This window comes from Silene latifolia, chromosome X (genome assembly GCF_048544455.1).
Source record: "Silene latifolia isolate original U9 population chromosome X, ASM4854445v1, whole genome shotgun sequence".
In the NCBI taxonomy this organism is placed as follows: Eukaryota; Viridiplantae; Streptophyta; class Magnoliopsida; order Caryophyllales; family Caryophyllaceae; genus Silene; species Silene latifolia.
Window position 1 is genome coordinate 290,123,741 of NC_133537.1, and position 26,646 is coordinate 290,150,386.

At 41.0% G+C, this 26,646-nt stretch overlaps 1 protein-coding gene across 1 annotated transcript; it reads left to right on the forward strand.

The window, feature by feature from the left end:
- Positions 1-20,978: 20,978 nt before the first annotated feature.
- Positions 20,979-22,091, forward strand: LOC141620293 (uncharacterized). Its single transcript, XM_074437206.1, has one exon. The coding sequence runs from the start codon at positions 20,979-20,981 to the stop codon at positions 22,089-22,091; it is 1,113 nt and encodes a 370-aa protein (XP_074293307.1).
- Positions 22,092-26,646: the final 4,555 nt, after the last annotated feature.

A 26,646-nucleotide genomic window follows, 5' to 3' on the forward strand; every position in this document is an offset into this window, starting at 1 on the left:
GCCTTCTCCACCGGCTTCGTCCTCTTGGGCGCGAGGCCCGGAAAGTAGGAGTACACCCACGCCTGTAAAACAAGATAGTCAACAACGATCTTTCGTGATTCGATAAGAAAAGGAAATGATCTTTCATGAAATGAAATGAAGGTTCGTACCTCCAACAACAACCCAGGGCCGACAGCAGCCGGAGAAGTCCCCTTTTTCATCAACTCCGGACGAACCATGGCCCTCATAAAGCGAATGAGGACCGCAAAATCAGCAGTGACCCAGTCCCAACGGCCTAGGTCGCTCAGGTCAGAAAGAAAGGGAAGGAGCTTCGTCGAAAGCCTCTCTCCCTTGTCTCCAAGGTAGATCGAAGACAGAAACCACCAGAGCCACAAACGGACTCTCTGCTCTGAAGTACAGGGAGGAGGAGCCGTCTCCCTCCCCTCGATCACCACCGACGCCGGGATCTTCCCCGCAAAATAGTCCCTGACGTAAGAACTAGGCACCAATCCAGGCACCGCAGCATCTTTCGGCATCAGGTTCCAGCCGATCAACCTCCTAGCCTCAGTCTGTCTCCGGCAACTCCACCACCTCAGTCCCACACGACAAACCAGAAATCATGCCGTAATCCTCCAACGTGACCCCCATCTCACGAAAAGGCATGTGAAATGTGGAGGTCGTGTCCCAAAACCGGTCCAAGAAAGCTCGGACGAGACTGAGGTTAGCCCGAAGCTTCCTCCTCATGATATCCCTCCAAGCCTGCACCAAAGCACGGAACTCTCCCCGCTCGATGATGGCTCGCTCCTCCGCTGACAGCCTCTCGTAGTACCCCATCGCCGCCGTGTAGCCCGAGAACGATCTGATGTTCCCGGCCTCCTATTTGGATTCGAAACAAAAGCTATCTTTAGCTCGAATGATGAGGAAAAGGAATAACAAATAGAAATAAAAGAAGATGAATGAAGAGTGATGAATTCGATTTATCAAGCTCTTCACCGTCTTGTAGGACAGGTGACCCTTTGCAGCTCAAAGAAGGTGCCTACTGTCCTAAGTCTCAGCCCACGCAGGTTCTCCCCTAAGCTGGCGACCACCCTGTCCAACTTTGGCCCGTCTCGGGGCCTCCTCCTCCTCAACCACCTCCTCCTCAAGGACCTCGTCCTCAGCAACCGTCACCGCGGCAGTAAAAGCCTGCTCTAACGCCTCCTCAAGCAAACGAGAAGGGTCAATAGTAGTGTCCACGTCCATGGGACCTTTCCCTGACATAGAAGCCTCATCAGCTACAAAATTAAAGTGAATTTAGGCCGCGTCAAGTGACGACAAGCCTTAAGTAGGGGATTTTCGAGTTTTCGGAGCTCCGAAATCGCTCTTTTCTCGCCATCTTTGGCAATTTTTCCACAAAACCGTCCGCTCATGTGGTAATTTGGGTCAAGTCAAGCCTAAGTTGAAGCCTAGTCATGGGTTCGAGTCCGAATTTCGACAACATTTCGTTATAACGACGATTATTTCCTAGAAAAGTGTCCTGGAAAAGCCGTCACAAATCAAAATTCCGAGATGATAGGAAGTTTACCTATCATACAAGGATTCCAAATATCAAGTTTCGTCACAAATGGGAAATCCTAAGGCTATTTTCGAAGCGATTTACGGTTTCGTTGTGAAACCGTCTCAATTTCACCCAAATGCTTAAAACTCAACGAAAATTCGAAACAAATACATGGTTATGATCCCTATACTACCAATTAGCCATTTACAAGGCAAAATCATTTGGGGGAAAAGCCCCAAATTTTCGACATAATTAGGGTTGAAATCCTGATTTTGTCGGTCTAATTCAATCAAATATAGAATATTAATGCAAGATTAATACACATACCTCGATTAGACATGGCAAATACGGGTTTTTGATCAAATTTTGATGAAATTTGGTTTGAATTTGAGAGAGAAATTAGAGAATTATGTTTCGAAATTATGAAACACAAACCCCTGTTTCATCGGGTTTTTACCCAGAAATGCCGCACTCAGGAAAAGACGCAGCAGGTGCTGCGCCTGTTCCAAGGGACGCAGCTCTTGCTGCGCCTCTTCCTCAGTTTCCCTCCATATGAATTTTCGAAGATTCGTTATTAGTTCGTTATTTTGTGGGCCCATCTTTGGTGCGCCTCTTCCTCGATGTCATATCGCGTATTTGGTCCGTTTGACATTTATTCTTCGCCCGGACCCGTATTTCCAAGCCAACAGCAAACTGTTGCCATGTTTTTTTGCCAAGACCTTACTTGTCATAACGAGCGGTTCTTCTTTGACAGGTGTTTCGACACGCCTTTATTATGTTCCCTCAGCGAGAGCACACGGATAGACAGTCCCTCTCGAGACATGGAGATCAGTTCCCGATAATGTTCCCCCAGCGAGAGTACACGGATAAACATTCCTTCTCGAGACATGGAGATTAGTTCCCCCAGCGAGAGTACGCGGATAGACATTCCCTCTCGAGACATGGAGATCAACATCGACCCCAAGCTCTTCCGAAGTTTGTTCGAAGCCGACCCAAGCAGATTTCTCCCAGCAGTTCCTGACTATGTCCTGCTGCCTTCTCCTAATATCGTGTTTTGTTTCCCCTGGAGTTTCAAGGAATTTCAGGTATGGTCTCTTCTTATGGCTGGCGAGCCTCCTCACGTAGTCTAATGGACTTTAAATGACCCTCCCCGATAGTCGACAGACTCTAAAATGTTCCCGACGACAGGCCCTTGGCTCAGACCCCTTGAGCCGCCTTGCGTCGCCATAGTCGTCAGGTTGTAATCTTCGATTGTCCTAATGGCTATACTTTTACTTTCACCTTGTCCAAGCCTCAGTCAAAGTGGGGGCTTTGTAGATACCTCATTTCTGCACCTCCCGCAAACCACCCGGTGATGATTGGGCCGCATGTTTGGTATATGGAACGATTTGTGACAGTTCGTAAGTTTATCATCAAGAGGTCGCTCAAACACTTGTGTCTACCTCTTAATTGTCATCTACGTGCCGATACGGTCGTTTTGACAGTAATTAGAGTACATTTGGAGTCCGGGTCAAAAAACCGTCTTCATTCTCTAAAATCGAGTCAGAATGTTCTGGAATGTTCCGGATATTCATATTCCATATTTTCCAATCTTTTAATCTTTGGTAAAATATCCCCCGTAATATTCACACAAAATATTAAGGAAACGAGATTAATCCGTTATTCCATATTAGAAACGCGGAAATCTTTCTTCCGTAGGAGGAAACCACCGAGGAAAGGACGCAGCAGGTGCTGCGCCTCTTCCAAGGGACGCAGCGACTGCTGCGCCTCTTCCTCAGTCCTTTTCTGCGTATTTTCCGTATCTTTTTGAGATTCACTTCCAAAGTTTCTCCGAAAACCCTATTTCCTCCGTGTGATTAGTATAAATAGAGACCTTCGGTCTCACATATTTCTCACGCGAGTGTCCGCCCTTCTCTTCTCCTTTTGCATTCTAGACCTCGTTCCTACTTTTTGGCGTCTACATGCTTGAACTTTCGACCACGTAAGCTCGGATCCTTCTGAGTACCAGCCTCGTTTTGCATGACCGACCAATTTGACCAACTCCACATCAATCAACCTTAATCAATCTTATTCGTTTTCCTCCTAGAGGGCACTTTCGTCGTACATTCGAGTCGAGCATCACTAAACATTAACTTAGTTCATCTCGTTTCGTCAAACATGTAAGTCTGAGGGTGTAAATCCTTCTTTTTATTATTGTTATTTATTTTTGTAATCACAATTGTAAGATTTACGTCGAAAATATGCTTAAAACCGATTTGTAAAACCTTATTTAAAACCCCTTTTTACGGATAATCAGGAGACAAACGTCGAGAAAGGACGCAGTAACTGCTGCGCCTCTCCGAAGGGACGTAGTACTTGCTGCGCCTCTTCGTGAGGCTGCTGCAGTTCCTGCTTCCTTTCTTCTTCCTTCGTCTTTTAATAATTCGATTGTTTTGCTTTTGCTTTCAATTGTTCATTGTTTCGTTAACATAACAATTTGAATACGATAATTTTGACTTGTAAATTATTAATAATTCATATTTAATTAATCATTAAAATTCTCGACTTAAATCCCTTATAATCCATATTTGTGGGTTTTCGTCATTAAAATCAATTCGGGTTTTAGAGATTCGATTTACCCATATTGAATCTCTGGAATTTATCTTTGATAAATTTGTATCTGTTATTCATCCGTCACCATCATTAATTCGTCATTAATAATCTGTTTAATATAATTAATTTGTTTAGTTTGTTAATTTGTAATTAATAATCCTTTAATCTTGTAAATATTCGTTCTAACTAGTTTCATCCATGTTTCATCGTTTTTATGACCTCATTCACATGTAAATAACATGTTAATCACTTTCATCCGATTCAATTATTCATAATCAATCATTAAATTCACCAATTAACACTAACGAGTTGCGGTTCCGGCTTCACAGCCAGAACTCAACCCAGGAACAGACGCAACGACTGCTGCGCCTCTTCCAAGGGACGCAGCTCTGCTGCGCCTGTTCCCGGTTGATTTCTATCCCCGAACTCCCGTTTCTGCTTTGACCTAGTTATTAGTTTACGTATTAATTAACTATTATTCGTATTATCACCCCTAATTTCTGTTCGTTAATTTATTTATTCTTTCTTTTCTAAAACATCCATTTTAAATGTATTTTCGACATGAATCATTAAATCCGATGTAATTATTGTAATTTTCCTTTATCGTATTTTTATTGTATTTCTTTTATTGTATTATGCCTTCACATGTAATTAACCTAAATTCCTACCTCGACATCATTGTATGCTAATTTACGTGTTAACCGACTTAGTATTAATTCTCACATGCTAGGATTAAAACGTTGGATGTTGCATTGCATGCATATAATCGACAACATATCAAGTATGAATAACTTCCCTAATCATTAGTAGAGGCCGCTATCGAGGCAGGCGGGATTAGGTGTTCGATCAAAAGAGCTTCCTAATATGTACCCTCACCCCTTACTCCAGATCTTTGTGAACATCCGTGTTCATTGGCATCCACGAGAGTCATTCTAGACATAGAATGCTAAGGGTAACGAGTGCTTAGTGTTCATGTCATTACTTTGTGTCTTGACATGACACGAGGTATTCGAACGGTTTCCAATTTTCCACAATAAATTGGTGGCGACTCCACAAATGCAAATAAACCAAAGAGTGAAAATCTTGCTTCGCTTTTCGCCCCCGTGGGCCCGCGTCCACAGATTGTCGCAACCTAATCAAAGATAAATTTCCCTAGACACAAATGAATGTAGTAATAGGGGTCGAACACAAGAAGACGAGAGTTTCTATATAAGTTGTTATGGGGTTAATTCTATCTAGGTTAGTTATCGAATGATTATATGATTGGGTTTGTAAACAATAACAATAAAGGAAGAGTCTAGGGAGGTCGGGTCACACATGCAAATTATGTGAATGATCAAATTAAATATATGAGTTGATAATATCGTTAAATGTGTAGCCTTAAAGACAACCACCTCTCGGCCTTATTGTCAACCATAGATCTGGTCCTAGAGAACTCTCGTTATGCCTCGTGCCTCTCGACTTATAAAAGTGAATTAACAAATTTAATCTAAGATAGTGATCATTTATCAAAAACTAACAATACAAAGTAAACATGTGAAAAAAACATTGAAACAATATTATAACATTCTAATTCAACAATTGCAAGAACAACTTATACATGGGTTCCCTTATTCCCTAGACAATTTTAACTACTCTTGCATAATGTAAATTAGACTAATGACAAATGATAAAGTGATCATATTTAGTAAATGGAAATGATAAAGAAATAACAAAGTAGTACTAGAAGAGATTACCTTTATAATGGAAATAGAACTTGAATATAGAAGAACAAATACTTAAAATGGAAATTGCAAATGAACTTGAAATGTTTAAAGGAAATTACAATAAAGAAATACTTAAGGGAAATATAATCTAACCTAAACTAATTAAGAACTGAAATGAGAGTATAAAAGTAGTTTAGAAGGTGTGTAAGAAGTGTCGGATCAACCCCTTTATATAGGAATAAGGGGGTGTAACGTAAACAATTCAAGGAAAGGCAGCCCCGATCGAGGCCACTCCACCCTGATCGGGGTCGTGGTGATTTCGGTTAATTCTCTTCAATTATTTCTTTAAATGGTAATGGCATCCAATGTTATGTGTTAATGCTCCTAAATTCTCCGGTTGAATGCTTCAAATGGGATCCTACGCTTACCATTCTCAACATGAACTTGGACTTCTCTTTTGGGCTTTATTTTGTATGATCATTTTGCATATCAACCCAAGGTTCATACTTCTTACTTGGGCTTGGAAATTACCAAAATACCCTTCTGAGGTCATGCTTAGTCTTTTTAGCCTCGTGAACTCATGTGCTTGCTACTTTGACGGGAAAAAACTGCTAAGCTTAATTTCCTACAAAATACAATGAAAACAAACAAACACAACTAGAACACGGAATTAGCTCATAAGCACTCACATTAGTGCAAATGACATGTAAAATAGAGCTAATATAGGGGTTAAAATGTATATAAAATGGATTTATCACAAATGTAATAGTGACGAAAGACACCTCAAATATGCATACAAAATATTGAAACCGAGTAGGATAACCTACATTTTTGCATTCTTCACAAGCTACTCAATCCCGACTCGATTCCGTCTCATAAAATCATCTCATAAGATCGTCTCATCCTAATCAATTCATACAATACTATCACAATGCATTCTACACTACCATAATATGAAACCCTTTATTATTAGTCACTAATTACTCATATTACATAAGCTAAATACTAATTAATCTCCCTTAGTAAAACCCTAAGTCGAGATTAACATAAGACAAAGGAGGAAGGTGAGATTTCGACTTACAAAGGTAAATCAGGGATTAGGAGGGATGTTCCATCATCAATCCAAGCTTTAAGGCCAAGGGGAAGGTTTAGGGAGCATTTAGAGAGAGGGGAGAGTGTTTTGGAGTAAGAAGGAAGGAGAAGAAGAATGAAGAGGATAAGAGGTTTGGATAAGATGAAATCCCGACATATTAGTTCTCGGGTATTGCACAGTGTCACTCAACCGAGTGACCGGTTCACTTGACCAAGTTCCACTCACTCGGTCGAGTATACTCCTTACTCGACCGAGTGTCAGTCACTTGATCCGCTAGAGGTTCTACTCGGTCCACTGGAAGTTTCCTAGGTCTAGTTTAGGTCTTACTTGGTATAGTGGAAGGGTCATCCTTTACTTACGAGTATACGTGGGTCCCCTCACGTGTCCCTTGGTTATTTGTGGGTCCCAAATTATCAGAGTATTACAATCTTCCCTCCTTAAAATGAACTTCATCCCCGAAGTTCGCCACTCACACTCTTTTCCAATTATTCCTCGGTCTTCTCTCAAGTCTCATTCCCAGTTCTCGTGTACTCTCTTGGTATTATACTCTATCATAAAGTCCGTTGAAGTTCTTGTTATCATTATCACTCTTATTAACCACACATATTTATCGTACTTATGCCAAGGCTCTTTGCTCAATTCTCATTACTTCCTTACATGTCGTGTTCTTTCTTTTCTAAATTTTTGAGTTGTTACATTCACTCCCACTAAAAGAGAACTTCACCCCGAAGTTCACCACTAGTCTCACATGACACTCCCCTAATAATCTACTCTTATATCAACTGTTGTCTTCACAAAGGATCCCGACTCGCTTCACTATATCCGTATGTTATTCATGACAAATAAGTCTATATCTCTTTGGTGAGGTTTTTGATATGTATGTGATTAATATATCTATATATATATGGATACACTTCATGACTAGGCCCAAACACTCTTTATACTCATCATATCATTCACATATCGTATCGAACCGCTATCGCTCGTACTAGTGTTAAATACTTGCCATGTGACATGTACTTGTCATTATTGTTTACTTATCCACTACTATCACGGAGTGCATACATGTCGTCATATACTCTATGCTATTACATAATCACTTGTAACTTGATTACCCTTGCATACTACTCAAACAAGTGACAAAATCAAATATAAATAATTCATGAAAGTCCACCGTTTAGTTCCTATGGTCGCTCAACTCTTAGGAGGTCAGTATAATCCAAAATCAAAGTCAAATACGTCATAGGCGGTCAAAAGTTGCTAGAAATGGTCAAATTCCATATTACTCGGTCTAGTTTGGAAGCTATTCAGTCGAGTAACATTCACTCAGTCGAGTGAGGGTGTCACTCGGTCGAGTGCGGGTATTTACATGAGGTTTCCAGGGTCTGTATTTGGCTTACTCAATCGAGTGAAGGGGGTGTGGACATGGCCCACCTGCGATGCCCAGCCGATCTGTGGACATGGCATTGGTCTTTTTGAAAGCCACGCTCGACGGCGTAAAAATTCTTTCGACCGGATCGTTTTAGATCGGTCGGTTTCGTCTCGGCAAGGGTCTCTAAAAGATGCAAGAGATGTTCGGAGTCGCCACTAAGCATTTGCGAGATGTTTGGAACCGGTTCGAATCCACTTTATACCTAGGTCAACCAAGGCAAAAAGCGGTGTTTGACATAGGTACTAAAGATAAGGAATCGTTCCTCTTAAGCATCCTATTTCTAGAATGACTCTCGTACGCCCTGGATAAGGTCGTCCACTATCCAAAGTTTCTGAGTAAGAGGTGAAGGTACATATTGGGAAGCCCTTTATTCGGACACCCAATCCCGCCAGCGGTAACGGCCTCTACTGATCGATCTTGGTTGGTTAAATGCAAAAGTTGATAAAATGGGTAAATACATGAATGCGCATCCACAAGTTTGGACCTAACATATGAGCTTTCTACGTCGGTTGTTTAATCCAAGTATCAAGTATTTGATGTCGAGTTGGATTCAATGTTGATTTGCATGCAAGTCAAAAATTAAACATCCATTTACCGAGTTAGGTTTATGGTGCATAACGTGATCCATTTGTCTTAGTAAGGCGTTTTGCAAATACAATGTAAAATGAGCAGATTTGTCATTTGATCCGTCCTGTATTCGGGTTAATCGAAGTCGGGATCGTCCTAGATGAGTGCTGCAAGGAAACAGGGTCGGCATCAGGTAGCCTATATAGGCGCGAGCCATCAGGCGATGCAAACAGGCCTGTCCTGATTTGAAAATTGGAAAATGAGTGGCCTGTTCAGGCGCGGGTCAACAGACGATTGAAGAGATATCTTCTGACCATTAAAAAGGTTTGTAAAATGGTTTGAAAAGAGGGTGTTTGAACCCATCTTGATTTGAAAAGGTCGTTTAGACCGCTTTTGTGTTGATGTGAAGAACGACACTTAAATAATTATCATTATTTTGACAATATTCGATGTCGGGTTCGGTTTTGCAAGCTTGACATGAATAGTTTTGAAAAATAACTATGAACTAATTGTTTTAAGTTCATTTGTTTGTGATTAGTCAATGTTTATCATCGTACTCGGGTTAAAATCCGACATGGTATGTAGAACCAAGGATGATTTTATATTTATGACTAATATACTTGTTTTGAAAATGTAAAGAAATGAAACAAAAGGTTTTAAAATACCTTTTAAAATGTTTTTAACCAAATATTACCACCGAAACACGGATTAAACCGTCATGGTATTAGGAACCAAGGGTGAAAAATGTTTTATGGTCAAAAGTTTGTCATGAAAATGATTTGAAGTATTTGAAATGGTAAAAACCGATTAAAAATATGAAATGAAAATAAAGGGGAATAAGAGACCAAACACGGTTGGATTAAGGCCTGAGAGGGGCTTTAGGCGCGAGCCTGTCTGCTATACAAGCAGCCCCTGTCTCGGCCAAAAATCCGGTTTTGGCTCATTTATCCCATATGTGGACCATGTTATGCATGTTTTATCATGTTATAGTCATAAAACAAATGAAAAACATGATAGAAAAGGATTTTTACACCCTCATACTTACATCCTAGGCTTGAGACGAGAAATCGACGAAAGTGTATCAACTTGTTTGGTCGGAAAACTCGGTTTGAAAACCGTTTTAGCAATGTAAAAAGAGTGTTTTAAGTTTAGTGATGGTGTAGTTGGTCGAGATAGTCGGTCAAGTGATTTAATGCACGATGACGGTACCAAATAATGTGTAAGGCTTGTTTTTTCGATCGGTAGGTCGAAAACACGTGTCGGTTTGTGACTTGAGAAGTCGAGTCTAAAATTTTAAGGGAGAAATGAGGGGGCAGACATGTGTAAGGTGTTATGGTGTGTGAAGGTGGGTATTTATAGAGAAATGGGTAGTTGTGTGCGTTTTGAGCGACGTGGCCGCATGGGCTGCTCGAAGAGGCGCGAGCCATTTCGTGGGTCTTCGAGGTGTCTTGTCACTATCACGCAATTGTAATCATGATTTGTTCTATCCTATGTTTTGGATGACATGATTTATACTTGATCATGAAGCATTCCGGAAAATACTTAACATGGAAGTCTTGAAAAGTTTTGTTTTTTGTGTTTGACTCGGTTTGACTCGTTGTTGGAGTCAGGATTTGAATTTTGAGTCCGTTTTTGGTCCGGTGTCGGTTTTGAATCTAGTTAGTGTCATTGTGACCCCGTCGTCATGCATTAAACACTCCAGGTACATTTGAAAAGTTTTGAAATGTTTTGTTTTCGAAATCATTTTAAGTTTTCCTACGTATAGTTGTACAAAACTGTCGATTAAACGCTGCGATTTCTAAGCATGTTGTAGTCCGATAATCATCGGATGTTTGTTGGAGACTCGACAGATACTAGGTATCTACAGTAGGTCACTCAGTCGAGTGAAAATGGCACTCGACCGAGTGTCACTGGGTAGTCTAGATTTCGGCAATTAATGGCCTCCAAGTTCTCCTATGGTCGAGCATACATGCAATGGAGTCCAAATGGTGATCGCCACACCATTCTACCATACAAGGTCTACTAGTTTTGGCCTTATGGCCGGGTTTACAACACAAGAATTAAATTGTTCAAAGTTCAAACGATAAAGAAATGTCTCAAGAAATCCCGAATGATAAGGTCGCCACTACTCGGAGGGCTTCCTCTTCTTGCCAATGCCTGTCATCCATTTCGCCCACCCGGAACGTTTCTTCACCATCTTGCTTCCTCATTCCGCTTGCCCTTCTTCCTTGTCCTCCTCCTCTTCCTCATATTCATTCTCCCCTCCCCTTAGTCTACGTGCCACCTCCTCCCACACACCATCAAGGTCTATGCCTTCCGCCGCTGCGGATGTTTCCGCCTCACTTCCACCTCCTTGGTAGACATTGCCAAAATAGATCCTGGCATCACCCACATATGGGTCACGTAAGTGTCCCACACCAAAAGGGATGCTGTTAACCAATCTGATGGTTGGATACCATAGGCTTTAAAAACCCCGATGGTGTCTCCATCTTCAGACTAAAAGCTAGGATGGTGGGCGGGTCGTACTCCTTGGTAATAAGTCGCTTCATGCATGTCTCTCAACACAAGGTCGGTGTTCACTTGGTGGATGGATGAGGTACGACATGGGATAGTTGGAGTCAAAGGTGGGTTGGTTTTGGCCAAAGTTTCCGGCATAAGGTGGGGGCATCATTGATGTAGGCATAGTATGCGGAAAGGAGGTGAAAGCTTGTTCGACAGGTTTACGAGGTGGGGAAGGTAGTTGTAACACCCCCATATTCTGAGGAGCCTTAACTAGGCCTTCCTTAGCATATAAGGGCGTTATCATCTCGGTTGCCCGAGGTAAGTAATCATCAAAAGTCGATAAAAGAACAATTATCGTTACATTTACAAGCGTTACAACCAACTAACAAAATAAAGATACAACTCATCAACTACACACTATCTCTACTAGTACTCGTTACGACTCATTCCCGCCAGGACTCCAGCTATCAACCACATCAACACCTGCTAAGACTGACTGCTCACCATAAGGGATCACGGCAGACACATAAACAAACAAGACAACCACACAAGGTCAGTAACTGAGGCAAGACTCAACATAAACCAACAACAATTGCCAACACAATACAAACACAACCAAACACACACAATCACACCCACTCCAATCAATCTCCGTCACCGACTGTCCACTGGAGCAACCCTGCCAGTGGGGGACCACAGCCATTCCCACCTAAGCCCCGCTCATCATACTGAGCAATAACCCTGTCACATTAATGTGCACATCCCCTCCCGTGGCGGGTTTCACGGAGGGCAAAACTAGGGCGTGAAGCCACTCCCGCAAGTGACTCAACTCAGTCGAGGACGCACCTCGAGAACCAAAGACAATCAATCACAGACAGCTGCAATACAACAACAACCAACAAACTGTATACATCAACCGGTTACCGCATATACGCTACCACACAACATAACAACAACACAACAACCACGACACAACAACCGACACACTAGACCATCCACAGGAACTGAGTAGGCGAACCTACCTTTAAGTGACTGGAACGATTCCATGCCCGCACACGCAAGACCCAGCAATCAAACAACACCTATACATACAATACAATCATCTATTACTACCATTCTAATCCCAACTGAAACCACAAGACACAGATGATGATGACGACATACCTACATGAGGAAAACTTGGCAAAGGACCGCTACCCGACTCAAGCTACGCACTCCTAAGGCATAAGGACCTTCAAGGGCTTCCATGGAGGACATATAGTGAAGGGAAGAGGAAAGGGCGACATCTAGGTTTAGGAGAAAGAGGCGGAAATGATATGCGGATTTAACAAAAAGCGATTATAAACCTTCGCTGAAAAGACGCTACTCGATCGAGTGGCCCACCTACTCGATCGAGTGGCCCCTACTCGATCGAGTACCCAAGCTACTCGATCGAGTAGCCTCTACTCTATCGAGTACCACCCCTAACTCACAACACAAGATAACTCTGGTACGCACTTCTAAGGACCATCACTTCTCCCAAGGTCGGTCAAAGCTGGTCAACGGTTCTCTAAAAAGGGCGGGTATTACAGTCTTCCCCTCTTAAAAAGAATTTCGTCCCCGAAGTTCAACTCACCTAACCCAAGGCACGATATACGTAAACAAAACGACACCACTACTCTTCACCACTACGCTTCCTACATAGGTCATCACTCCCCGGGAATACTATCCCCCCCCCCATGTCATCATCATCAACTGTCTAACACTCCATATAGATCTACTCCTACAAGCTAATACTTGAAATACTGACCTCACCACATGGACCAACACAACCAACGACTACCCTACTGCTCACAACTCTTAGCCACGCACTACGAGATAACACTTTCACTAATACCAACCATCAACACGAAGCATGTCACCTATCAACATGAAGCATGCCAACACCACCATGTTACTCAACGATACGATTCTATTCCAATACACGACATCATAACTATCTTTCTATGACCGTATTTTAAAGCACACTATCAACTTTTACTTCAACACACAATTACTCACGAACACGTGAAAACAATTATAGTTTCGTGCAAGAAATATAACCGAAATAATAGAAAACATTATTAACAAACAACCAAAAGATTGCAATGTCGGCCTTTTTATTTCGCGACATTACTCTTCCCCTCTAAAAGGAACTTCGTCCCCGAAGTTCACCACCAAATTACTACACATACTATTTAAAACTTACTTATTGTCATAAAACCAACACATATGATTCATTATAGACATTACTCATTACTCATACAACCATTTATTCATGAAGGCATATGCACTATATTTGAATAACTAGCCACCGTCAAGAATGCATGTAAATACCCTTTGTAATTGTATATGGAAGGACACAACTCCGGTGAAATATAATTAGTGGACATTAAGGATGTAAAATGATTGCAATAAGAAACAACTACTACTCCACTATTCGTTATGAATACGCATCCAAAACCCAAACACGACTTTTATTCATATGAAATAAACGGTTCAAACATGTTACTAAACATCAACAACCATATTAAACACCAAAACATGTACTAATATAACCATTAAAACAATTGTAATTAACGAAAAGTTCCTGTAACAGTGCTACTTGATCGAGTATATAGGGTACTCGATGCTGCTGCTGCTCATCCATCATCTCATCTCCACCACCACCCCCTCCCGAGGTGCCTGCTTCCAATGACCCAAGACCCGCATCAACCCCTGCCCCAGCTCCAGGACTCACATACCATGGGGTCAAACCACCAAAAGCAAAGGACTGTGGTGTCCCCCAGGCTGACTGATCCACCCCGTAAGAGTGAAAAACCCCACTATAGTCCTTAACTCCGCTCCACCACACTGGACGTGGTCCCTCGGTCCCAATCCCCTGAGCATACGCCATCTCATGCATGTTCCGGAGTGTCAAAGTAGATGGCACTCTCTCTGCCAAGTAGCTCGAACGCGTCTCCGGGGTATCGAGGTAGGGGTAACAAGGAAAAGGTTGCTGCTGTGGTGCTGCTGGCCGTGGTCTGGTCTCAGCTGTCCTCTCCCTCACCCGACGAGGTCCTCTCCCCAACCTGGGTCTCTCCTCCACTGCTGCCACGTTCTCCCCCTTCTTCGGCTCGGGCATCACCTGAAGGATCGTGTCATCAATGAGGTATGTCTGCAACTGCCGAGGTACATCATCATCCTCCTCCTCCTTATCGGAGTCAACAACTATCACCACTGGGTCTAACGGGTCTGTCGGTGGGAGATGCTCAGGAGCCGGGATCCTCATCCAACTCATACCCCACACCCTCCAATCTAGGCTACCATCAGCTAAAGTTCTCAACCATTTCAGGTCGAGGTAATAGTCTCTGTCCATGGTAGGCACCGGTGTGGATAGGGGAACATACTCAGAAGAAGCCTCAAAGGAGGCTAGCTTTTCAGCTAGCCGAGTGGCGATAGCACCACAACTCAAGTACCGAGTGGTAGAAGTAGCCATCAAGGCAAGGCTAGCACAGACCATGGCAGGTGCGTTGAAGACTACCCTCTCGGTCCGCTCCGGGTTAAGATAAGACATCAAAAGCAACAGTTCAAGATTGTTCAGCTTACTCATATCCGGCCTCTCATAAAGAAGGTTTGAGATAGAACGAAGGAAGATCCTCAAAGTAACATGTTGAACATCGTTAATCAACATGTTGCTGGAGGTGGGAGCTGACTTTCCGGAAAGACAAGGCATAAGGCGGCAGACACCGAACTCAGATGGAATCTCACTGATGGAATCCTTGGGAGGCTTGGCCAACCCAAGGTGAGAAGCAAAGAGGTCCATGGTCAACACGAAACTCGTGTTCATAAGACGGAACTCAACAGTTTGTGCAGCTGGCTCGTAATTAAACGTGCTCATAAACTCCAAAGTCAGAAAAGGATAGGAATGCTTCCTCAACCGATACAACGCCGTGAACCCCAAAGTCTCAAAGATATGACGGACATCCGTCTCAATTCCCAAGTCATCAAGAAGTGTGGTATCCACACAACGGGCATGTCTCATCTTGCGTTTCTGTAACGCCACAAATCTCTCCCTTTGTTTAAAGTCCACAAATACTACTGAAGGGTACTCGGGTACGGACGGTACAACTGGTCCGCTACCCTCCCCAATTTCGGGCTGTGAAGCCCTCCCCCTCTTACTCTGACGGGTCCCTATGTTTAGTCTCGGCATCTGTTTCAGCATACAATTTAAACATACTAGCATAGGTACTTAAAGCATGTAATTTACACAAATTGAACATTGAATAACCATCTAGGTACACACTTTCACCAACAAATTCCCAATTTGATATATGAATTTAGTTTATAGTAACTCAGACGATCTCTATAGATGTGAAAATTTTAGCATGAATGAATACGATTTACCGGACTACTACGATTATCCAAAACATGGATCAAACTCTACTCCATATATATATATATATATATATATATATATATATATATATATATATATATATATACTTGATAACATGTGAAACATTCATATATGTTCATAGAAAGGCAACTTAATACATGTCATCACCAACGTTCATCATCATGAGCAAATCTCTCAATTAAACTAGTCAGACGGTCTCTACAGCTGTAACGATTTTGGCACATTCATCAAGAATTAACATCACCATTACTATATTAAAAGTTTAACTCTTGCATATACATTCATATCCAACACAAAATCTCAATTATAGAAAACGAATTTCAATTTGGGGCACTTTTAAGACGGAGTTTTAAGGTAAGTTTTAAGGTGAAAATCACAAAATCCAACTTCCAACATGTTATATGCAACATATAGCACTCAATTTCGTCATCCAACATGTAGAAAATAACCAAAATCAATTTTGATTTTGCAAACCCTAGAAAAATTCGTCCCCAATATTGCAATTTCCATTCTATTCTTAGCACAATTAACATCAACAATTATGAAAGGGAAGCATGTGAATCATATTACAACAATTACAAGCAATTTTTCGTCCATAGGAATCGAAATTTCAGATTATTCTATCATTCTAATAGATTCAAAGTGATAAAAACATGTAAATAAGGAAGAAATTCATACCTTGATCAGATAGGAAGTGAAAGAACGAAATTAAACAAAGAAAACAACCCAAATTAATCACCACAACCACAAAGATAGGAGAGTTTTGAGAGATTTAGAAGCTTAGGGTTTCGAATAAGGAAGAAAGAATAAGAAGAATGAGAAAGAATAAGGGTTTTAAGAAACCCGTAAAAGTCACTGTACTGTAGCCTACTCGATCGAGTGCCTAGGGTACTGGATCGAGTGCCCTCTACTCGATCGAGTAGGTGCTATTTCGTCGATTATCCGCAGAAAATTCCCACATTTCAACGTTATAGCTTCCTAACTAGATCGAGTGAGGTCTACTCGGTCTAGTAAGCACTCGCACTCGGTCAAGTAAGGTTGAGTACTCGGTCAGAATTATAAGACTAACTGAGGATTCCTGTAAAACAATATCACGTGCCGATTCCAAACCAAGTTCGGAAATCGTCACTGGTTATCGTACTTACTCATATATCACATTACTATTCAAATATATCACACCGTCTCATCAGATAAGAGTCATATTACATTACGCTACAACAAACTTCACACAACACGGTTTACCTGTTTCTGAGTCATCCATACATGCAATTATATCATTGTATCATGTCTAAACTCGTATTACCACATTGCTAGCAATTTATACTTACGTTAATTAAAACATATAATTAACGATGAATTTTCCACATATCATCCAAGTGTATTACTATCATGCTCAAGCTTCAACATAAACAAATTATTGTACACAAATTAATCACCACACAACGGAAACTTTCAATCATTAAGCATTGCATATACCCATTACTAGTTACCAATTCTCGTATTATAACTCAACACTCCTTTAACTATCATCATTGTAACTACGGTAGGACTTATAAACTCATATAGGATCACCATCACTAACAACTTGAAGTAAACACCAACACGACTACTTTTTCATATTACAGCATACACTCCTACACTTATCACGCATTACTATTAAATAAAACCTTTTACGTTTCTCATTATCATCACATATACTCACTAATTCTACCAAACTTCATCATACACGATCCAGATGCAACTATCATGCCTATATCAACTTCAACAAAGACTCAACTACAGACAGTTCCAACGTAATCCACATACACGTTAAGCACATACTCACGGACTCCATATTCCCATACCCAGTGACTGGCTTAAGTACAATGGGGCCAGGATTTTGAAATGAGGACGCCTACTCACCCAAAATCTAGCATCAGCTGGGGCTCCCATCACATATACACCAGGTTCATTTTATTAGACTCACTACATTCATTAGGTTCATTTGTTACAGGTTCCAAAATCGTCGCTCTAATACCACTTTATAACACCCCCATATTCCGAGGAGCCTTAACTAAGCCTTCCTTAGCATATTAGGGCGTTATCATCTCGGTTGCCCAAGGTAAGTAATCATCAAAAGTCGATAAAAGAACAATTATGGTTACATTTACAAGCGTTACAACCAACTAACAAAATAAAGATACAATTCATCAACTACACACTATCTCTACCAGTACTCATGATGACTCATTCCCGCCAGGACTCCAGCTATCAACCATATCAACACCTGCTAAGACTGACTGCTCACCATAAGGGATCACGGCAAACACATAAACAAACAAGACAACCATACAAGGTCAGTAACTGAGGCAAGACTCAACATAAACCAACAACAATTGCCAACACAATACAAACATAACCAAACACACACAATCACACCCACTCCAATTAATCTCCGTCACCGACTGTCCACTGGACCAGCCCTGCCAGTGGGAGACCGCAGCTGTTCCCACCTAAGGCCCGCTCATCATACTGAGCGATAACCCTGTCCCATTAATGTGCACATCCCCTCCCGTGGCGGGTTCCACGGAGGGCAAAACTAGGGCGTGAAGCCACTCCCGCAAGTGACTCCACTCAGCCGAGGACGCACCTCGAGAACCAGAGACAATCAATCACAGACAGTTGCAATACAACAACAACCAACAAACTGTATACATCAACCGGTTACCGCATATACGCTACCACACAACATAACAATAACACAACAACCACGACACAACAACCAACACACTAGACCATCCACAGGAACTGAGTAGGCGAACCTACCTTTAAGCGACTGCAACGATTCCATGCCCGTACACGCAAGATCCAGCAATCAAACAACGCTATACACACAATACAATCATCTATTACTACCATTCTAATACCAACTGAAACCACAAGACACAGATGATGATGACGACATACCTACTTAAGGAAAACTTGGCAAAGGACCGCTACCCGACTCAAGTTACGCACTCCTAAGGCATAAGAACCTTCAAGGGCTTCCATGGAGGACATATGGTGAAGGGAAGAGGAAAGGGCGACATCTAGGTTTAGGTGAAAGAGGCGGAAATGATTTGCGGATTTAACAAAACGCGATTATAAACCTTCGCTGAAAAGACGCTACTCGATCGAGTGGCCCCTATTCGATCGAGTACCCAAGCTACTCGATCGAGTAGCCTCTTATCTATCGAGTACCACCCCTAACTCACAACACAAGATAACTCTGGTACGCACTTCTAAGGACCATCACTGCTCCCAAGGTCGATCAAAGTTGGTCAACGGGTCTCTAAAAAGGGTGGGTATTACAGTAGTGGAGGGGTCTCCCGTTCCATGGTAGCATCCTCAAGATCAAAAGTAAGGTTACCAGGAATGGTGTACCATTGGGCCTCGGGGAGGGGTGATCCCTCCTTCTCCAAGGGGGAAGTCGGAGGTAGTCTTTCACCGGTGGGGAGTTTCATGTGCCATCAACTCTTCAAGAATAGGTATCATTCTCCGCCCCATCCACAACCCAATACTTACCCTTCAACCACGCAAGATCAAAATAAATAACTCCCCTAGACATGGGTGCATCCACCGCCCCCGGTTCATAAGCTAGCAAGTTCTTGGCTAACCGAGTTACCAAGGCCCCACAATCTAATCAGCACTTGTCCGACTCAGTCATTCTCTCAGGGGCATGACACACCATAGATATAACATCATAGTAGAAATGCTATTCACGGCGGGGGTTAAGGTAAGAACTCAAGATCAACACCTCCGTGGAGTCGAGTTTGCTCGGGTCTTTCCACCCATAAAGGATGTTGGTCAAGGAGCGCAAGGAAATATTTAGAACAGGGTGTTCGATGTCACTAGTCTTCATGTTACTCACACCGATCTTTCCCTTAATCGTGTAGAGAAGAAAATACCTCGAAGCCTTCATGTCCTTCTCAACCTTATCATGGTGACCCTCGACTTTCTTAATCACTCCCAAATGGTCGGCAAAGGCATCACTACCTAGTTTGAAAGTGGTATTCTTGAGCCTAATACTCACATCATGGGTTTTCTTATCGTAGGTGAAAGAGCTTAAAAACTCAAGGGTGAAGTTATGATAGCTTATCTCCTCTTGGTTGTACAATCCCTCCAACCCAAGAACCGTAAAGATGTCATGTACCTCCCTCTCTATTCCCAAGGCCTCCAAGGTACTTACCGACGTGCACTTTGTTGGGGCCATTATTCTAGTGGCTAGGACCTCAAAGTTACTCCGGTGATCGTCACTCTCAAAGGCTATCGTCGGGAAGTCCGGAAGGGTGATAGCGGGCGGTTCCTCTTGTTGTGGTTGGCGGGCATTCCTTCCACGACCGGTCATAGTGTTCCTTGACATGCTACAAGAGAAAATCACACACAAGATATGGAATGGGATAGGTAAGAATTTGAAGTCAATTTTGAATATGGATAAGAATTTTCTCTACTCCTCAAATTGGTGGATGACAAATAAAAAGGTAAATCCCAATATAGTTCTATTGTATTTTGACCAACCTTCCAAAATATCCAAATGTTATAAATTCTTTTTCCGGAAGTTGAAATTCTTGTGGTAATATGGTTTAAACATAACTTTAATCACATGTATTACTCTTGTTTTGTTGGAGCTTGTGTCCTCCACAAATTATTGTGATAACATTTGTAAATCTCTTACAGGTTCACAAGGGTATACTTCGTATTTTAATCAGTTGATTAACGATTACCTAATAAAGGTTGGCTTGCTAGAAAGTTTGACGTTATTATCATACAGATGGCGGTGATCAACTGGTCCCTAAAGGTCACACCTATAGGATGTGTTTGAGAGATGTGGTTATAGAAATATAATCACATTGATGCGTTATATGACTAAACAGTTAGTCAATGTGTTGATGAGATAATTATTTAATGAAGATTAAATAATATTAGTTGAGACGAATTAACTGTAAATTCGTAAATTGAATATAATAAGTTATATTTAATTAAATGTATGTAATGCTAGCTTGGACGAATTAATCTGTTAATTCGTAATTAAATATAACCGGTTATATTTAATATCAACAAGATGAATGTGTTATAGTGGTAATAGTGAGGGTACTCAAACCAAGAGGTTCTTACATCTGGAAAATCAGTTTGGAATGAGGAGAGGGACAGTCCCTTTTAAGTATCTGGGGGTTAATGTGTCCCCTAAGAGACTTTCTATTATGGACTGTGATTGTTTAGTTGAAAAGATTGTGGAGAAAATCAGAGGTTTTGGAGCTAGAAAACTTTCTTATGCTGGTAGGTTGGTGTTGATTAAAGCTGTTCTTAGTAATCTTCATAGTTATTGGGCTAGAATCTTCATTCTCCCCAAAATTGTCATTAAGAAAATTGAAGGGGTGTGTAGGAGCTACCTTTGGCATGGGACTGAGAACAAGGAAAACCCTGCACTGGTTTCTTGGGACCAGATCTGCCACAAGAAGAAGCATGGGGGCCTGGGGCTAAGGGATCTTCATGCGTGGAATGTGGCTGCCATAGGAAAGTATGTGTGGTGGGTAGCCATGAAGGCTGATCATTTGTGGGTAAGATGGGTGCATGCCATTTACATTAAATCAAATTCTTGGGAAGACTATCAACCTACAATTGGTTCTAGTTGGGCATGGAAAAAAATTTGCCAAGTAAAAAATATTTATAAGACTAAGTTATACTCTTCCAACAATGTGGAGCATTATTCAATCAAAGAGGGGTATGAGTGGCTTAGACCTGCTAGGCCTATAGTCAGCTGGTATCCTTGGATGCTAAATAGATGGATAGTACCTAAGCATAGTTTCATGGTGTGGCTTGTTGCTCAGCAGAGACTTCTAACTCAGGACAGGCTTATCAAGATGAATATTACAACTGTCAACTATTGTTACTTGTGTGGTGATGCTCACAAGCATCTGTTTTTTGAATGCTATTACAGTAGAAGTTGCTTGCAAGTAATTTCAGATTGGTGTTTACTGCAACTACCTGTCACTGAATGCATCCACTGGTGGGTAAAGTGGAGGACGCCTGAACTCAGCAGGAAGCAGATCATAGCTATGATTTTAGCAAGCATTCTGGCTCATGTATGGTTCAGCAGAAACAAATGCAGGATAGATGGGTATGTCATCAGGCCTACAGTTCTTTGTAGGATGATTAAAATGGAGGTGCAGCATAAACTAAACAACTGTGTAATTCAGTCTCAGAATAGACGAGTCTTAGACTGGGTGCAGTACCTGCAGACTGCCTAGGTTACTGATAGCTTGCTAATTGATTTTGACAGCATGTGGATTTGTTGTGAATGTAATGTTGTAAGGGACAATTATAATTCTCAATAAGAAGCTTACATTTTCCCAAACCAAGAGGTCATGGGTTCAATCCTCACTAGATGACAATTTACACATTTTATACATTTTTGGAATAACCGAAAATAAGAGAAATAACTCTCTTAATTTCGGTAAATTGGGCCGAAATTAAGGAAAAGAAAATCCACCCTATTTCTCCATATACTCGATTGTTATAAGGGGAGATGAGGGAATTTTCTTAAACTAATTCTTTTCCCAATTCTTGCCTCCTCTCATCGGAAGAACACAAAAAAAAAACCTAAAAATTAATCAGTGATTTTTGGATCGATTCTAGCAAAATCAAAGGGCATTTCTCATATCATCTTGGGTGCAGCTGATAGGCTAATATCAACTTTGATATTGTTCTTAGACCGTTTTTGCTAGGACCAAAGGTTATTTCTTAATCTTTTACAATATTGTTTATGCAATTTAATTTTATGACTAGCTTTCATCATCTTATAGATTCGTTATAGTCCTTAAATTAAAGGGATGCATACAGATAAATCCCACATGTTTATCATCCAACTTGTTCAAGCTTGACTCAACCACGACGTACTACACTAGACTCTTACCATAATAGTCACTTGCTCAAACCTTGGAAATTTTACCACTTTAAAGTCTTAACTTAAGAGGTTACATGTTATTGAAATCTATATATTTCATTAAAAACAATTAAAACAAGATTTTTTTTGAAAATTTCAAAATCCGGGTAAGTGAAATGCTTCTTTTTGACACTTTAAAATCCTTAAAGACGGAAGTTTTTTAAATGTGAGGCTACCTCAAGCATCATAAGTTTGAAGTTTTGATAAGCCATGAGTAAGCAGCATAAGTAACAAGCATAAAAGTTAAAATTTTGACATGGTTAGTGTCGGATTTTCAAGAACTTGGTCACACTTTAAGACAAAAAATTCCTTGATTAATTTCATAGTATAGCACCAACGATCAAATTCACAATCTAACAACATACTTAAACAATCTTTAAGACACAAAATACATTTGCTCATGGGGGTTTTAAGAGAAATTTGAAAATTTCACCCAAGTTTTAAGACGTAATTTGTTTCATTTTGGGACCACATACTACATTACTAACTAAGATAGTAGTCTTATAAGGCAATTATATCAAGTTTTATCCATAAGAATCGAAATTTGGGCATGACTCACCTAGAATTAGAAATTTTGAGACGAATTTTTTGTTTTTCACATATTAAACAAGATCCATCAATAACAACAAAGGTTAAGCCTTTGTTGTCCATTTAGACTCAACAAAAAGCACCAAAATCCCATTATTGAATCAAGAACACCGTTTTCGAGTTCATTAATGGTGGACAAAATTTCAACACAAAAATCTGATTTTTTTTTTATCAACAACAATGGTGTAAAAAGTTTACTACTATCATGAATTAAGTAAAATAGGTAACTAATTAACAAAACTCAAATGATTTAAGAGTAGATCTAAGAAAAACTCAAATTGGGGAAAAGATGGAAGAGGAATGTATAAGCTTACCTTGACAAATTAATGGAATTAGGTGAGAAAAGGGGGGTAATACGATGAATCCCAAGCAAAATGGGACAACAATGGAGGTTTTTGAAAAAAAATTGGCGGGGAAAGAGATGAAGTATGAATATAAGAAGGAAAAGTGAAGGAAATAAGGGCTTTTAGCAGAGTAGCCCAACCCGTGTGAATCCACTCGGTCGAGGGCCGACTGTACTCGGTCGAGTACAACTCTACTCGGTCGAGTAGAAGGCCCACTCGGTCGAGTGACGGGTTTTCCAGAATGTACCACCTCCTGGATTTGGTCCACTCGGCCGAGTCAAGGATCCACTCGGTCGAGTGATTTGTGTACTCGAACGAGTTGGTGCTCGCACTCGGTCAAGTGATTCCGTTGGGTCCAAATTCTCAACAAAGCCCTATCGCCGCATTTCCTGCAAGACAATAAGAGGCTCGGGAGTCCACCGTCTATCGGTGACCCGTCCCGAGTTAGCTCATGCGGCATCATAATCGCTGTTTCTTATCTGCTACCTCCATACTTCCATTTACTCTACCAAAATTATCACAAATTATACTCTAGCGGTAGAACTATCAAACATTAGATAAACACACGATATGAATCAAGAGAATGGAATTATCATCTTTCAAAATGTGTCATGACATGTAATTCTATTTATCCAATTTCCGTATCCTACGACACACATGTGAAAGCCCATATCATGCAAGAGTCTATCAACAACCACATATCCATGTAATCACACAACATTGGCTATGTCGTTCAACCCTACTTGTAACCACCCATGTAGTGACCAACCGAAACAATAGGCACTAGTTTTGATATGAGGGCGCCCACTCATCCAAAACAGATCTCCTATTGTACTCATGCCGGGTTCGTTTTATTAGACACACCTAGGTTCATTTTGATTCATTCGTTTAGGTTCCAAAATCGAAGCTCTGATACCACTTTGTAACACCCTCTTCTTAGCCGGCCAAGGTAATTGGGAGGTGTTACCATCTCGGTTTCCCGAGGCGGTGAAATCGGAGTTGCAATTAAGAAACTATTAATATAAATAAAGTGTTTACTGAATTACATAACCATAAAAAAACAAGTAAAATAATACAACTCATGACCACTACACTATTCTAGCCAACTATGCTCGACTCGGATGTCATCAAGGCTCGTCTCGTCTTCTACGTACTGCCAAAGCTAACCTGTACATAACCCACGCCCCATATGATCGGAAATATCATATGGATCGATATAGGCCACCCCGGAAATAGGTGACAATTACACAGACACACAACACGTCAGGTTCAATAAATAAATATAAGACACGACATGATAAGTAAATATGCAACATGCCAAATATATGAATGAGACACGAATATACCATCATCACACCGGTACCAGGACACGCCCAGACGTACCCATAACCACCAGTGCCAGGGACACTGTAGATACCCAGTATCTGCTGAGACTCCAACAAACACCCGATGATTATCGGACTATAACATGCTTTGGAATCGCAGCGTTTGATCGACAGTTTGTGTACAACTTTACGTCGGAAAACTTAAAACGATTTCGAAAATGAAACATTTCAAAACTTTTCAAAAGTACCTGGAGTGTTTAATGCATGACGACGGGGTCGCAATGACACTAACTAAAGTCAAAACCGACACCGGACCAAAAACCGACTCAAAATTCAAATCCCGACTCCAACAACGAGTTAAACCGAGTCAAACACAAAAAACAAACCATTCAAATGCTTCCATGTTAAGATTTCCCAGGATCATGCATGGTCAAGTACCAAACATGTGCATACAAATCCTAGGATAGAACAAATCATGATTGCATTTGTGTGAAAGCGACAAGACACCTCGAAGACGTGCGACGTGGCTCGCACCTCTTTGAGCAGCCCAGGTGGCCACGTCGCTCAAAACTCACACAACCACTCATTTTCCTATAAATACCCCCTCAAATGCAACCATTTGAAGGTTACGCGAGTGTCCGCCTCCTCTTTTCTCCATTAAAATTCTAGACTCGACTTCCTAAGTCACAATCCGACACGTGTTTACGACCTACCGATCGTAAACACGAGCCTTACACATTGTTTCGTACCGTTATCGTGCATTATCACTTGACCGACCATTTCGACCACTACACCATCACTAAGCTTAACAAAACACTCTTTTTACTTACTAAAAGGGTTTTAAACCGAGTCTTTTCCGACCAAACGAGTTGATACACTTACGTCGGTTTCTCGCCATAAGCCAAGCATGTAAGTATGAGGGTGTAAAAATCCTTTTTTATCATATCTTTACTTGTTTCATGACTATAACATGCTAAATCATGCATAACATGGTCCAAAACATGGGAAGAATGAGCCAAAACCGGACTTTTTGGTTGAGGCAGAGGCTACTTACGTAGCACATAGGCTCGCGCCTAAAGGACCCTGTCCAGCCTTAAGTCCAATACGTGTTTGGTCTCTTCTTTTCCTCAATTTCTATTTTCATATTTGTAATCGGTTTTTACCATTTCAAGTATTTTCAAATCATTTTCTACAAGTTTTAACCATAAAATATTTTTCACCCTTGGTTCTTAATACCATGACGGTTTAATCCGTGTTTCGGTGATAATATTTGGTTAATTACATTTAAAAGGTATTTTAAAGCCTTTTATTTCATTTATTTACATTTTGGAAGATATTTTAAAGCCTTTCATCATTTCTTTACATTTTCAAAATAAATGTATTAGTCACCAACACAAAGTCATCCTTGGTTCTACATACCATGTCGGATTTTAACCCGAGTACGATCGTATTCATTTTCAAAACTATTTATATCAAGCTTACAAAGTCGAACCCGACATCGAATACCGTCAAAACAATGACGATTATTTAAGTCTCGTTCTTCAAATCAACACAAATACGGCCTAAACGGTCCTTTCAAACCAAAATGGGTTCAAATACCCAT

Coding starts and splice junctions, on each gene's coding strand:
- LOC141620293 (XM_074437206.1), top strand. CDS start 20,979: ATGAGGAGAGGGACAGTCCCTTTTAAGTATCTGGGGGTTAATGTGTCC.